At 46.3% G+C, this 16,586-nt stretch overlaps 1 protein-coding gene across 4 annotated transcripts in view; it reads right to left on the bottom strand.

Annotated features, from left to right (window-relative positions):
• The window catches only part of CRIM1 (cysteine rich transmembrane BMP regulator 1), a 186,692-nt gene extending 174,687 nt beyond the window's left edge, over nt 1–12,005 (bottom strand). For 3 of the 4 annotated variants that reach the window (XM_032497336.1, XM_032497338.1, XM_032497335.1), the window contains exon 1: nt 11,487–11,965. In XM_032497336.1, the coding sequence (XP_032353227.1) occupies nt 11,487–11,817 (331 nt within the window). In that variant the 5' untranslated portion in view covers nt 11,818–11,965. Of the gene's footprint in view, nt 1–11,486 lie in introns of all 4 variants that reach the window. The other variant, XM_032497337.1, reaches the window with a different exon arrangement.
• Between the last annotated feature and the right edge of the window lie 4,581 nt (nt 12,006–16,586).

Raw genomic sequence — 16,586 nt, 5'->3', positions numbered from 1 at the left:
TAGAAAACTGAAAATTAAGTAAGTTCATATTGCTAGGGATTGGTGGCTTAGGTAACTGAACTGGAAGTGAGAATCAAAACCAAGAAAAAAAAGTGAGAATTATGGAAGGGATCTACATAACGATTAGCTGCTGACTTCTCTCCTGTCACACACTCCCAAACGAAATACTTAGCATTCAGCAGATTTATTAACAAATAAATGCCCGACTGGAATTAACTAGCACCTCATTCTGGAAGGCTGATCTTGGCCAAAATGTAATATCCCAAGGCACAGCAGGCTGACTGCTGGTGTACACTGCAAGCGGGGCGAAACGCCACATACTTTGGAATCAGACGTATTACATCAAGTTTCAGGGCCATAGGTCCATACCATTTAATTCTGTGCCACGCCCTGTCAGGGGACATCATGCAAAGGGAGGGTGACGTTTCTAGACCTTAAGAGACAACTCCCAAGCTTCACAGTTAGCCTGGACTTGAAGCACATTCAGTGAAGATCTGTCTCAAATCCAGGCAGAGAGCTTCGTGGTCTGGGGGCTCAGGGACACACGGAGCAGAGGGACTGTCACAGCGTGCAGCAGGTCCCTAGCGAGGCACCCAAGTGCCAGTGTGGCCAGGGCCCCTCCTTTCATGGATGTTATGTTATGTGCCTTTAAATTCAGTCTGCTCCTTAAGGAAACTCCCTGGCAAGTGAAAACAGCAGCAAAGGTAAAAGAATGCTGAGAATTTGGCTGCTGCCTGCAGTATTAGGAAGAACAGCAATCACTCAACTCTCTCCTAGTGTCAGGGGCAGAAATGAGCATGTGAATTTGGGCAAGTTTTGGCCTGTCCTTGCTCAAGCCTCTCCCTTTGCAGGATCTGTCACCTACCTACCTCACAGTCATAATAACTAATTAAGTAAATGAGAAAATAGAGAAAGAGTGAAGGCAGCAGGCCAGCAGAGACATAAAAGAGAGGCATAAATTCTCCCCTGAATCCAGACCAGGCCACAGTTAATACAGCTTAAAGGTTGCTGGCGTTTAAAAGATGCCACTAACTTCCCGAAAACTGTATTTTGCTGCCTCCAACACCTCACAATAAACATAACTATGGGAGAACTCGCGATCTCTTCCTGCAAGCCCTCGCATCCATGGGCACCTGGGACAGTCATGCAGACGGTACCACTTCTTCCTTCCCTGGCTTTGCAAACACGAGGTAATATTTGACTCTTGCCCCACACTTTTAGGTCATAAAAACACTGATCTTCTGAGCAGAAGGGCCTTATGATATCAGCTGGTTCAGTACCCCTGCCTTCAGGTAGGTTTAATTACTTAATTCTCTTCTGACAAATTAAGGCAAAAATCAAGTCAAGGGAAGTTGAGGTGGTTTTATTTCAGTTACTGAGCTATTAAGGGATGAAGGAACATCCGGAAACCATGGCTCTTGTTTCTCCTTAATCATACTATTCTCATCTGCAAGAATTTTGTAAAGTTTACGTTTCTGAGCAGCCTTAAATCCATCCTGCAACAAGCGAGGATTTATAGAAATCCATTCAGTCTTTTGATTAAAATATGGAAATTTATTTGGCCTTTCATTTTAACATCAGTGACGGTGGTAATAAATTTTCCTAAAACCTGCCTGACACCTAAGAGCTCAGTGGTTCTGAAACACAGCAAACCTGATCTTTCTCAAACTATTTAAAAATTCTTTGACTTTGGCTTTCAGAGATAAGTGTCTAAAATCTATTCCTTTTTCCTGCCTTAGAAAGTAAATGCCCATACCTTTAAAAAGGCAAAGAGCCCAACTCTGAAAAGTGAGGAACGGTTTTCAAGATCTGCATCTGACAAGATGATGGGATGTTCTGCCTCTGCAGAATTATAAACATACGTGCTGAGGGACTGAGTGAACACATCCTGTACACACGGTTCCTCACACCTTACAGGCCTGAAGTGGCCCAACTGATTCTTTTTTTTAAATTATTAATTACTAATTTATTTTAATGGAGGTACTGGGGATTGAACCCAGGACCTTACACATGCTAAGCATGCATTCTACCACTGAGCTATACCCATCTCCCCTTTAGTCCAACTAATTCTTAATATTAAAAGTCCTGTTCAGGCCACACTTTCTCAAGATAGTTTGCCTTATTGTGGCAGGTCTTTTGGAGTCTTAAAAATAAAAAAATAAAAAAAAAAAGAGGTATCACCAGCCTTCAATATGAAGATACCTTTTGTTTTATCACAGCTGTGAACCATTTTGCTTGTGGCCCTTGGATGAGATGCTAAATAAGTTACCTCTCCTAGACCAGGATTTTGCAGGCTCAGGTTTCATTGTGCCCTGCCAGAAATTCCTTTCTGTTTTGAGTCTGAGATGTTTGTTTATGGTTTTTGTTTTGAAATGCTAAATAAGACAGGCGTAGTCTCCAGTTACAGCCTATACCTTTCTTTCAACCTTGCCAGAGCCACAGGGGCTGGCTGCTGATGGCTTCACTAGAATTCCCAAAGAGCAGACTCTACAGATTCTCCTCTCAGGAACTTGAAATGTAAAATGACAACACCTTAAAATACAATGAACACCCAATTTTCTTTCTGAAATGTTTGTAAGACATATGTTCCCAGGATATTTTAAAATGAGGGTGTTCTTTTTGGATTTGACAAATATACACTGCCACGAAACCCTGGAATTTGGAAGTTCATCTCATCTTGCTTGTAAGTTTACATGTTTGAACACTAGGACTCTTGATGAAAGATAGAAGCACTACAGTGACAGTTACTAAAAAGAGTTTCTATTTAAAAAAAACAAAACTCAGTTTCGACTGTGTGATGATAAGGTTTGGCTGTCAAGAAGAAAATAAAAAGAGTTGCAAACTACTAATTCCAAGTATCATCATTATGTTCTTTCTCCTTGTTCCGTAACAGACAATATAAAGCATATGCCTCATGAGTCCTCAGCCCTTATTTACTGGATGAAAATGATGTTACTAGGTATGAAAGAAAAGTTACTAGGTATGAAGGAAAGGTCTTCCTGAAGTGGGACCACACCTACACTAGGAACCAAAGAGATAAGAGGGTCAGGTGTTTTAATTCAAGGCATTCTTTTCTAGTCTTCCACCACAGCACAAAGACAGAGAAACTACAATACAAATCCACAGTAAAGCTGCAGTATTAGCCCACGTGAAAGACGGACGGAACACATCGGATCAAGAAAAGCAAGGCAGATGTACTCTGGGCCGCACCCCATCTCCTGCTCGCTGCCAAGCCCACCCCGTCTCTGAGCCGGCAGGCTGCTGCTGCTTCCTCCTGGATCCCCAGCTTGCCTTGGTGAAGCTCCCAGGGTCTCTGATGTCTCCAGCCATGTCTGGAAACCGACAGACAACGCCTCACGACAAAAGGAAACGTAATGCACTTTCAGGAAACCATATGCCATCCATATTAAGATATGTCACCTTTTAAAAAATATTAACTTGAAATAGCTCTCTGGAAGTAAGGATTCAAACCACAAAATCAAGTGGATGTCCACATTCTCCTGAAACACTGAAAGGACTAAGAATATGTCATACTGGGTCAAACCAGGGAAGGGATTTTTTGTTCCAGAGACCCTGGACTCACAGCCCCTTGTTCTCAGTACTTCCCAGTCTTTTTCTCTCTGACAAACATCTGAGACCAGAATTCCTGGAGTCTCCTGTCAAAGAGACTTAGTGAAGTATGGTCAAGATGTGAGTATGTCCACAAAGCAGATTTTTTTAAAGCTTATACAGAAAGAAAGCTAACAAAAAAATGAGAAAGGATGAAAAATAGAATGGCGATTAGAATTAATTATCTTTTAAAAATCTATTTGGTACCAGGAACTACACGAACCATCATACACACACACACACACACACACATGTACATGTAATCATATACATATATGTAATAAGTCTCTCCAATCCTCACTACAATACTTCCTTGATAGAAAGCTACTAATATCCCATTTTCACAAATGAGGAAACTGGAGCCCAAAACAATTAGGCAAGCTGGTTGTTCACGGTTGGAGAAAAATAACAAGAGCTGAGATTCAAACATAGGTTTGTCTGGCCCCAAGGCCCATTCTCTTTCTCTACAACACCCTGCATAGAGTGGGAAGGAGGAGGGAGGCGAAGAGACCCCTAAGCCTGGCTTGTTACCGAAGCCCCCGATCCTTCCTGGAGTCAGGGTCGGAGTTAGGACCCCTCTCAGTTGCTCCTGAGATGCTCAGCACTTTCTATGTCAGGACTTCACAGCTGCAAGTAACCGTCACGGCTGCAAGAAAACCGTCGATTTTCCCAGTTTTCACTGCCAGCCTTCAGACCATGGCTTCTGTGAAAGCAGGGCCACTATCCTACTTATTTTGGTTGAAAAATACTTACCAGAACAGCAGGTAACACTGTCAGGTCCGACCATACGCCACACTCGTGCTACACGCTTTACCTGCACTAGCCATTACTTCAAGTGTGGTCCTGGGACCTGCAGCATTAGCATCACCTGGGAGTTTTTCAGAACTGCAGAATCTCAAGCCCCACCCAGACCTACTGCACCACACCCTGCAAGTTGAATGAGATCCCCAGGTGATTTGCGTGCACATTAAAACTTCAGAAGCACAGTTTTATCTCATTGAATCCTCGCAGCAAACACAGGTGGCACCCATTACAATTAACAACTAGGGAAACTGAGGCTTAGAGAAGTTAACAGCACAAAGACCAGCCCCACAGCAGCTGCTCAGTAAATACTTGTGGGTAAAGGATGGCAGGGAAACAGGTCAGACTAGAAAGAAGTGGAGGAATGGCCTAGTTTGTACCAAAAGCGGCAGGAGGTGGGACGGGGGAAGAGGTGAGCTGCAGCAAAACAAGCTGTTTCCTCAGCCCAAGGCAGGCCACATCCTGTGCTGACCACGGGTGTGGACACTCCAGGGGCTTAGAGCAAATTCTTCCTCCAGAATATGATGAGAAGGAAAACGTACACTGGCAATTATAGTGAGTTTAGGTGCCCCCTTCTTCCCCAAATGAAATATTTGCCCACAGATAAATGGTTACACTTAGAATTCTTATGACTAATGCAAAACCTTCCAATTCTTTATTTTTACCCAAAATATACAAATGTTGTGAAAATTATGTAGACAAAGCACAACAAATGGGCATCAGGAGGAAAGGTAGCAAATAGCTTCAGGGGCCTTTAAATCAGTTTTTAACTCAATGCATTTATGGTGATGGGGTAGGAGGAGGGAGGAGGGGACCTGAACTCAATAATAATTTGCTCCCTTTCTAAGAGCCCAAACTCCGTAACTACTGATAATCGATTACTCAGGTAGAAGAGGAGTAAACAGAACAAGAGAATGAGCCCACGTCAAGCTGTTTTACTGTATGGTTAACAGCTTTGTTGTCGTTAAGTGTTTACCGTGTGCTAGTCATTCTTCTAAGTGCTTCATAGGGCTGTATTCACTGAGTCCTTATACCACCCTATTATTAACCCCACTATACAGATGAGAAAACTGAGATGCACAGAAGCAGAGTGCAGATTTGACCCCAGAAACCAAGTTTCTAACCACTATACTCTTGGACTGAGGTTTAAGTACTTCACATGGAGACTTAATTGGGGTTGGGGGCAGGAGGTAAGGAACTGAACCATGTTCATTTAGTAACTACATTAGAAATAGGAATCTCTTTTGATTTATTTTTTCATGTGGGCCTAAAATGAACACTAACCAGCGCTTTACCTTGAGGGCATAATTAAATGTAAGTATATTCAACCACTCTGTCCATGAGACCCAGAGGTCTTGTCTAAACACAGCAGTTTTCCATGATTTGATCAGGCTAACTGGCCAGGACAAGTAGTAAAGAGTGGGTGAAATCAGGAGATGCTGATAAAGGGACACCTTCAGCTCACCACCCCCGCTCATCTGACTAGTGGAACAGGCTAGAACAGAAAGAAAATCACTCCCAAAAGGAAACCTGCCATTTCGAACCACAGCTGGTGGAGCGTTACGAGTGCAGCCTCATTCTTAGATGTTGGGAAACACTCTGATGTGTATCGCACAAGCTCTAAGCATGGGTAGGATCCCTTCCCCCACCAACAGGGTGTTCTTACACTTTTAAATCTAGATGAAATTTGAATTCTCCTTTTCAGCCACCAGAGCCTGTAAAGATCATCACAGACCCTGTGATTCCTAGGACAAAGTTTAACCACATATCTCACTCACCAACTAATCTTATATACAGAGCTGAGAAATCACTTCTACCTGGCTTGAACTCATACTGTTGTGTAGACTTTTTAAGGTCTGGCTGTCTCCTTCATCTTGATTAAAATAGTATTTGGAGTAGGAAACAGGTCTGAGGCTTCCCAGCACCCCCATCCTAGCAGAAGGCCTTGTATATAGCAGAAGATCAATGAATGAGTGACTGATTTCTATGCAGAGACAAGTCAGAGCTTTAAAAATTCAGCTTGGAGAATTCGACCTCTGAGAAGGAAAGCTTTCAGTCTGTTATTCATGCATGCTTGGCTAGTCCACTGTTTCTTCCTCAAATAATTAATTGAGCTTTACTGGGGTATCTCCAAAAATCCTGATCCTGCACGTGCCATAGGGAACGTGATGTTACAGGTACCTGCTTCACCAAATATTTTCACCTTCCACTCATCTCACCGTCTCCTACCCAGTGGTGTTTACACACTAAAACGGCACTGCCATTTCTCGTGTCAGTGCCATAGCCTGAATGATGTTAAACACACCCACATTTTTCAGGAATTTCAAAATTAATGTCTGGAATGTGTTCTGGATTATTCTTCAAAGGATGACATAGTTGCTCTAAGATGAATTCAATATTTTTCCCTTCTCCCATTTGTCATTCTTTAGTCCTCCCACTCCACTATCTTTCTAGGGTCATCTCTTTTATCTATTCCCCCCAACTTCATAATTCCTGTCCCTCGCATCCCCAAACTGTTCCCTTGTTCATCCAGATCATTGCATTTTAATCAAGCCACACCGAACACAGAAACCTGCACCCTATGGATAACACCTCCTACAACTGGTTTTAATGCCCAAAGTCTAAGAATTATTCAGATAGTTTTCTTCACAAATTAACCTGTCTGTTCACCACTGCATTGCCAACATACTGCTTGTAGATTCTCCTGATTACGTTCAATATGTGTTAATGGCAGCAAAATCTCTAGACTCGCTCTTTTTGCCTTTCTGGTGCTATGCAATTCATCTGCCCTTTGCCAAGTGTTGTATGTGACTAGACTCCTCAATGACTGAGGATTCTGTAAGCTCGACAGTCAAAGTGAAGGTCACCAAGTCCTGTCATTTGTGTATGTGCAGTGAATAGTCTCTCCATGTTTTGTCAATATTTACTTTGGGGAAGAACTAATTATTTCCTTGTTTACTTACATGGGTTCCTCTTCCCAGGCCGTGTTAATGTGATTTGGTCAGCCCTCTGCTTGCTTCTGTTTCTGGCATCTCAGGGCTCACTCGGCCTGAAGACTTTTGAGATGAAAAATGAAACACCTTCCTCCAAAAGCAAGGAACCCTGGGTTTTTTCATTTTTCTAATGCCAATACAGGAGTATTAACCCTTCCTGACCCCCTCTTCTACGTAATTAGTAAAAATTAAAAACCCAAGGACTCTGCACTCCAAGTCCTACGTCACAGAGGGATGAGAGATCCTCTGTGGCTGGTGCACAACCAAAGGGCTTGGTGCATCCCCTGGCCTCCTGCAGGTGCTCTCCGGGGCACCACCTCAGAACCTCCACAAGGAGCCATCATCTCCAGTGACTGTGTTCCACTGATTAGAACAGAAACCATAACCTTCTAATGCCAACAGTTTCAGAAGACAACATTCTGTTCTTTGCTGTAAGTACCCACCACATATCCTCAGTTCTGCTCACTGCTCCATGAGAAGTGGGTGGGAGGAAACACTAAAATACCTGGGGAGAATAAAAGGGGTGTGTTTTGAAAGAGTTTCTGGATGGCAGTGGTGAAAACACAGAAAGTTCAGTTCCATAAACGTGAAGCCACTGAGTAAATAATCACCGAGGAGGGAAAAAAAAGGGTGGTGCTTATCTGTGATCGCGATCACCTGGCTCTGATGCAACAAAGTTCTCAGAGCAAAGCCATTCAATAGTGTCCATTAGGTTCCAGATCTCTCTGTCCTCACCAACTGAGAGGTCTCCCATCCAGTCTTCTCCCTCAGGAGTTCAGAATCCAAACTTATTTCTCTGGCTTCTAGGCTATTTACCTAGAGGCAGACAGCCTAACCAAGGCGCGGGCCACTTAGTAAGCTGCAAAGGGCAACAGGAAGACCCACAGATTGGTGGAAATGGGAAAGGAGCTTGTACACTGATCCCAGGGGCCAGAAAAACTTAGGTATCTGGCTCTAAGCTCAACTTTAAAACTCATGTAACCAAAAATAATTTTTTAAGGAATTCAATCAGATTTACTTCGTAACAATCCAAATGATGCTAAAAAGATGTCCAAGTGTACGTGTCAGACAATTCACAGGATCCAACTCTTCACATCATTTAACCTTTCAGAAAATATTTTTTCTTCAATGTTCTTTCTATGGAGTAGATTGTTCATCCATGTATTTAATACACATTCAGTGAGAGCCTACTATGTGCCATGGTGCCTTAAAAACCTACAGCAGAGAGCCACAATTTGGAAGAAGTCCATTTCTGCCCCTGATTTATCTAACTCATTTTCTGAACTGCAGTTAAAAACACGATTTTCCCCCCCATAAAGCCAGTATGTGGAGTGATATAAATAAAAATTACTGCAGGTTGGCAAGTGGAGCAGTGTAATTTGTATTTAAATTATGTCATCGAAAGCAGGTAGATTAGTCATGATAACATTTCTACACCATGCAGTATGTTTTCTCAGTATAGTCAACTAAATAAGAACTTTCAAAAAAGAGTTTTCATTAACAGATACAACCAGTAGGGGTCATTTTAGTGCAAAATTTGCAGCAAAAGAGACCTCAACATGAATAAAATGTATCAATGCCCATTCCTGTTAGTTATGATAATCATGCGTGAATTTCTGAATAAAAATGGAAACTGAGGGGAATGTTTGGCCATTTAGAAATCTCTTGCCAAGTAACAGGAAAACAAAAGAGAAAGTCTGAACCCTCCAGATAATTACTGCCATGGAATGACTGACTCCTCTAATTCTTAAGAAGGAAGGAAAAAAAAGCTACTCATTTAGCCTGTGTTTTCCATAAATCTTGTAGTAAAGTGAAAACACCTGAAATTGTAGACCTCCTATGGAAATACCTAAATCCAACTGTTATACCACTCCAGGTAACACTGTCCCTGTAACACTGAGTTCATAGATTTAGAATGCAATTTAACTGCTGCTTTTAAAATTTTTTAAAACAAAATTAGATTTAAAAAAATGCCCTGAGCACACAATTTCAGTAGCTGAAAACAGGCCAGCTAACTGGGAAGTGTTGCTAGAGAAAACTAAATGAGATACCATCATGGCAATAAACACTTCCAAGCATTTTCAAGGCTAATACTAAGTGCGTGGGGTGTTTCCAGAAGAAATGAAGCTATGAGGGATCACATCATTTCAGAGGAATGAGAAGCTCACCAACAAACTGCCAAAATAACTCTATACTATGACACCAGAATGTTGTTGCCAAAACACTTGATTCCCGTGAATGTTCCCTGAGCACCACATTTCCTTCACCAGAAATCTATCACAAAGGAACAAAACAAAGGTTAGAGTCTTTAGACCCTCGCCAAGTCCTCAGAGCACAGCAGTTTCCACCACATTTAACCTTGTTTTAGTTGCTCGTGCTTTTTAGATTTATGGGAGGCTGGCTTAAGCTAATTAGACACTACAAGTGGCAGGATTCAGAGATGCATCTTTTGGTCCAACTCATTCAGGATTCCCAAAGTCGAACACATAAAACTGTATCAGAAGTTAATCTCCTGGCTACTTTTCTTTTTGTAAGAAATAAAAACAGGATATAAAATGGGACTTGACACCAGGTGAGAGGCTTTTGTACTTGAGGCAAACAAACTCTTCTAACCCAATGTCCTAAGGATGCTACAGTGCACTTCCCTCCAAGAGTTCCCTCCACTCATTACTGCCCACTAGCTTCCAAACCAGAAAGGCCTCCCTGATTTTCCAGAACTGTCCAAACTTTAAAAACTGCAAATATCAATGAATATGCGTGTGTGTAAAGAAAATCACAGTATGGAAGCCTTTTAATAGACCCAGTTTATCCTTAAGGTAGCTTCCTCCTTTCTCAGTATTCCAGCACAATAAACACAGACTCACGTAAGGATGTTTCAGAATAAACCCCTCCCTGGTCTCCGTAGTGCCAGCTGTGAGTAATAGGGAAGGGAGCGGGGCAGAGGGCGCCTGTCCCTCCTCCTCGCCGTTCCTCCAGAAGTACAGCTGCTGCGCTCTGCTCATATACCAGGATGCCCCGGAACAGCATCATCGCCCCAACGTCAGCCCCAGCAGGGACCCCCCTTTTAACTGGTGCTGAGTCCTGCCCATTAGCCAAATAAAAACAACTCACTGCCTCTCTGTAGACCCCACACCACACCAGGTACGCCGAGGCCAGTAGGCAGGGCTTAAGGCCGACACCCACCAACAGTGGTTCTCCCAACGAGGGAGGCTCCAATAATCTAATCTTTCTCCCTCCCAGACACCGTGGTGCACCATATTTAGTGGAGAAACCAGCAGAACAATCCTCGCTATTACATGAAAAGAAGGAACCGGCAACACGATTGGAAACATGCGGGTATCTAATCTTAAAAAGCAGCTACTAATACGAACAACTTTTCACTCCCACGTGCAAGCCCCTCGCCCCCCACCCCCACCCCTTCGTTCAGGAGAGAAAGCCTTTGACCGTTTTCAATAGGCAAATAAATGAGTATCCACCGTATGTAACTTCCCTCAGGCTGACATATTCCGGAGCTGAAATTGATTTATATGCGCAGGAGGAGGAAGGGGGTGAAGGAAAAGCGCAAGGAAAAAATAATAAAAAGAGTCACACACGGAGTGTGAGCTGGAGACACGTCTCCTCCGCCAGCTGAAAATGGACTTCGTAAACGCGGTGCAGCACTCGGTTCCACACTGCGCTAGTGCGGGGAGGGCGGCAGGGGCTGGACTCCCCGAGGGGCTCGCGACAGCCTCCGCAGTGCCCCCTGTCCGCGGCGCCCCCACTTCGGGGCGCACAGCCGGGCCACCCCACCCAGCCCCAGCCTGATGGGCCACACGTGTGCGAGTCTGTGCGCTGCTGGGGGCGAGCCCCCACTCGCCGGCCCCCACCCACGAAATCCAACCTCGCCCGCGGCTGGCCAGGCGTCGGGGAGAGCTGAGAGGGGGAACAGAAGGACGCAGGACTCCCTCCCGGGGGCGGCGGCCGCCCCTCCTCCCGCGGAGCCCTCTCTCCTCGGGAAAGTCTCGGCCAAACTTTGTTCGGCGCAGCCAGCGCCGAGGGGGCGGCGCGGGCCAGGTGGGAGGGGGCCCCAGCGGGCGGTCGTACCTTCGCAGACGCCCACTTCGTACTCGGTGATGGAGTCGCCATTGAGCGGGGGGCGGATGACACAGCGCAGCCCCCGGTCGCAGGCTCCGTGGAGCCCGTACGCGCCGCCGCAGCTCTCGTTCCTCTGGCGGGCGCACATGTAGCAGCAGCCGCAGACGCCCTGCACGATGCTCCCGGGGCAGCTCCTGGGCTCTTCGCACTTGGACTCGTCGCAGGGCAGGCAGACCAGCGCCCGGGTGCCGGAGCGCGCCAGCAGCAGCAACAGCCCCAGCAGCGAGACCAGGAGGTGCCCGCAGCCGGCCAGCCCCCTGCCCCCCGCCACCAAGTACATCCTCCTGCGCCGCCGCCGCCTCCTCCTCGCAGCCGGGCCGGGAGCGGGGCTGGCGTCCTCCCCAGCGCGGGGCACACGCGCCGCCGACGCCGCACCCGCAGCCCGCGGTCCTCGCCGCCCCCCTCGGGGCCCCCGGGGTGCGCCTCCCCTCGCGGGGCGAGGCCCCCGCCCCCCCTGCGGGCCGCGCCGACCCCGAGCCCACTAGCGTTGGCGCCAGCGGTGGCTTCCCCTCCTCCTCCTCCTCCCAGGAGGGAGGGGGAAAAAGAAAAGTTTCCTCCCGGCAGCTCCGGTTCAACCCAAACTTCTGGCGGCGGCGGCTGCGCTCGGCTCCAGCCCCGGCTGGCGGCGCCTCCTCTCTCTCCTCCTCCGCGTCGGCCGGCCCCGCGGCGGTGGCGGTGGCGGCGGCGGCGCAGCCTCCGGGCCGGTCCCCGCCTCCCGAGCCGCCGAGTGGGCGCGGTGGCGCAGCAGAAGGTCCGCGGCGTCCGCTCCGCGAGCCCGGCTCGCCTCACTCCTGCTCCGCTCCTCCGGGGGCTTGTTTATGGCTCGAGCCTCCGCCGCTACGGCTGCGCCCTCCCCCATCCTACCTCATTCCCCAGCCCGCGCCCCCCCCCCTCCGCGCGCCGCTCATTGGCTGCCCCCCACCCCTCCCGGCCCGGCCGGCCCCCTCCCCCTCCCCCGCCCTCGCTCCCCGGCGGCCGGGCCCTTCCTCCCTCGCACGCCTCCTCCTCCTCCCCTCCTCCTCCTGCGCCTCCCGGAGCCCCGCGCACCAAGCCGGCCCTGGGGCCGAGTCTTTGCGCGCCTCTCCGGCTCGGGCATCGCCGGCGCGCTGCGGCTCGGGGCTCAGGGTTCACCCGGCGAGCCGCGAGAGTCGCAGGGTCCCGAGCGCCCGCCTGGCCCCGGGGCCACCGTGGCTGGCCTGAGAGCCCCGAACGCGAGACGGCTGTACCTCCTGGGCCGGTTTTGAGTTCGGAGAGTGGCGGGGACCCCCGGAGCTCGGGGCCGAAGGGATTGCTGCAGCCCTGGCTGGAGCACCCGCTGGCTGGAAAGGGAAGCACATGCATGGAACCTCCGCAAAACTGGATGAGAATCCATCTTCCACTTGAGCTGGGAATAGACTTTATAAAAGATATTATGTAATGGAGTCTCGGGAAGCTCGAGACGCCTCCAGCGAAGCTGCTGGTGAATTAATTAAGTGCTTTAAACGGTCTAGGTAAATATTCCGGGGGGTGGGGTGGAGAGGAATGTTTGGGGCCACTGTAGCTTGAGGTGAATTTTAACTGTCCACATCATATATGTTTTGTCGCTCTGCCGTCTCTGCCGAGGTGCTATATTATGGGAGGGGGCGAATGGAAAGTGGAGGTGATTTTTTCTCCCTTGAGTAAGACCGGGTTACTACAAGTCTTGACATGACTGGACCGGCATATCTCATGCATCATTAATATCATCTGACATTGCCCTTTTCTTTCCCAAGCGCACGGACAAAAGTGGGTTTTAATTTTTTTCATTTATTGTAAATGGATTAATAAAGAAGTTGTGGGGTATATATTCTTTGTGTTAAGCCAGGTGAAGAAGCAGCTGAAGTGATGCAGAATGCATTGTGTGAGGATTGTTTCTCTTCTGTAGCTGTCAGAAAATGTTCTCGAAATGATAGGCTCTGTAACGGTCCACGATAAAATTAGTGAATTAACAAGAAGTGACTTGGATCAGTGTGAAAAAAAAATCAGATCTTGTGGCAGGTGTGAGATGGGAGTGGCCGGCCGACCTTTTGATCCAAGATGGTCTGGCTGCAGGAAGGTGGCAACTTAAGTGGATCTGAAAATCATGACTAACGAACACAAAGTTAATAACTGGGCAGCGTAAGGAGAAAGGAAACAAAGATGTCATTGAAATCCTCTGTTTGTGGAACAAATTTATACTTAAAATATTTTGGTTTAACCACCCTAATCCTGAATCGAAAAGCCAAAGTTACCAGTGGAATATTCCCCAGTCACTGGCATCAGAAAACTGAACATTTCTCCAATCATATTTCTTGGTCCTGAGGAGAGGAAGAGGCTCATTAATTATCACTGATTATCAGAGGATAATAGAGAAAACGTTCAACAATGAAAAGGGGGAGTGAGCATCCCATTTTCTGGAAGCACTTAAATAATTGTTGAGATGACTAGTTTTCAGGGATGTTGTAGAGACAGTTCCTGCAATTGTGTAGGAGGTCAGGTTAGATGATCTACAAAGGACCTCATACCCTAAGATTCTAAAATTATAAGTATTAAGTGGTAAAATCATTTAAAATATGCTACATTTTCTATTAGCAAATTCAAGAAAAATAAAACATACAATACTGTTAAACATGTTTGTTTCTTGTAACCCAACAAGGCACTAGCACTCCACTGTGGGATTTGCCAACAAACTGTCATCATTGAGCTGTGTTAAAAGGCCCTTTCCACTCTTGCAGAGGAGGTTATCTATATTTCTGTTCAAATGCAAGTATAAAGACGTTATTAAAATGTAGCAGATAACATTGTAGGACTCAACAGGAAAAGCCAAGGTCAGGTGATGGAAAAAAACACAGAAGTGAGAAAGCCACTGTAGGTTGAAAAAAAGAGAGTAATAATCATTGCCCTGGTCTTGCTTTTTTGTTTACTTTATTTTAAAGGCAATATATTAAAGATTAGGGAAAGCTAGAGATTGAACACAGGCAAGGGACAACATGGAGGTCAACATCCATCATTCCTGGAACTCTAGAGGTAGAACCTCTTGGAAAGTACACATGAGGTGATAAAAGCTGACTTCTCATGGGAATTCAAGTCAATCTTAGAAAGGACTGCAGAGATTCTTAAGACTAAGATGGATGTAACAGCTGAGAAAATTCAAATGACATGTGGTCCTTTGCTATAGAATTAAGAGAAAAACAAGGAGAAAATAAGAATCTTTCCTTGAATCCTGTAACTAGTAGCAAAGAAGAAACCTACAAGGGCCTGACAGCTTATCTGAAACCAGTGTGTGAACTAGGAGCTCAGTTACAAAATAGCTGTTCCCTCCCTGGGACTCAGGAGGGACCACAAGGTGGCCAAGAGCCAAGACAGGGAGACTGGGGCTCAAACACAAAGGGATTCCCTCATCTTCAGAGATCAGACTAAGGATACAGAAGAGAGGATGGATGGGCCCAACATGGTGACAACAGAGGGTCAAGGGAGAAAGGAGACTGGCAAAGTATTACATAGACCCTGAAAGGCACGGACGAATGTAAGAGTTAGGGTCATACATGGAGAATGGTTTAATGCCTCCTCTTCTGGGAAGCATCGTGAGCTTATTCCCTTATGTGTTCTATAGCATTTTGTAAGTACCTCTGCTTGTGGCATTTATCATATTAGATTACAAATGTTGATATACATAAATAAAATATATTTTAAAAATACGTTATATTATAAATCTTTCTCTAAATAGCTCTGATTGACCCCATTACATTGTAGCTCATTGGAGGGGCCAGGACTTATAAGAATGCACGCATGCAGGAATTGCAAAAGGGAGAGATGGAAGAAAGATATTTAAATAAAAAGACATTTGAACATTCCCATCTGTGGCCCTTCTCTCTCAGGTTTTAGTAACTGCTTCTAAAAATAAGTACTTGAAAGGGCTCCTTGGGGCAGGAGAGTCTTTCAAACTGGCGGAGGGCGGGAGGGGTACACCTCAGAGGTCTGAAAGGAAAAGGAATCAGAACCTAGCGTTGGTGGAGGTCTGGAAGAAGAGACAGTCTGCCCTCTATTGGCCGTTGAAGGGTTTGGATGGGAGGGGTTTGCTAAATTGTTGAAAATGTCTGAAAATCACAGTGCCCAGCTGGGGGCCTAGCAGCCTAGCAGAAAGTGGAAATGAGAGGGCGGGAGATTGCTAGTGTCAGAGCCCTCGGCCCTGATTCAGTGCCTGGCCTAGCCTCTCTCCTGTAGTCACACGCTGGGAGGTGCATGCTATTCGTGTTTTCTCTTCTTGAAATGAAAATAGAAATGTAGAAGGTATCTTTTGAGTCAGATACACAGACTCTTAGAATTGAGTTTCCAAAAAAAAAAAGTCTTGTTTTATAAAGATGTTTCTTAGACACTAGAAAGATCTATGAAGAAAAATGGGGGAGGGTATAGCTCAGTGGTAGAGTGGGTACTTAGCATACATGAGGTCCTGGGTTCAATCCCCAGTACCTCCATCAAAATAAATAAATAAATAAACCTAATAACGTCCCCCCTCAAAAAAATTTGAAAGAAAGGAAGAAAAGGAAAGGAAAGAAAGAAACCAGGACAACAAGTCTGGCTCCTTTCACCCTCATCCCCCCATCTCCTTGCTCCCCCTCAGCTAGGGTCACCTATACATGGATTCTCACTTTCTAGGCTTGGACCATTTCAGTGAGACAGGGGGATCCCTAGTCTGGGGGCTCAGACATCTGATCTTGGATTCCGGATCTGGTCATTGGACTCCTTTTTCCTAAGGAGGGTTCTTGTCTTACCTGCCTCGCTGAGGGCCAACAGCTGCTCCAGAGCTGGCACGGCTGAGCACAGAATACAGGTTCTCTTTAAGGTTTGGTCTAGGTGCTGTCTCCCACCACCCCCGCCCTTGGCGATGCACACACAATTCTGAACAAAGTATTCATCCTTTCTGAATCTGTTCCGTCCCCTACAAAGTGGAGACCAGAATGCAGAGGACCACACACTGTACCATGTGGATAAAATGGGTGTTCTCCTTTTCTATTGTTATTTTTAGAGTCCTTCTCTTTGAGTGCCTCCTCA

Source organism: Camelus ferus, chromosome 15 (genome assembly GCF_009834535.1).
Source record: "Camelus ferus isolate YT-003-E chromosome 15, BCGSAC_Cfer_1.0, whole genome shotgun sequence".
In the NCBI taxonomy this organism is placed as follows: domain Eukaryota; kingdom Metazoa; phylum Chordata; class Mammalia; order Artiodactyla; family Camelidae; genus Camelus; species Camelus ferus.
The sequence above is the reverse complement of the archived record's forward strand: the minus strand, read 5'-3'. Positions and strand labels throughout refer to the sequence as shown.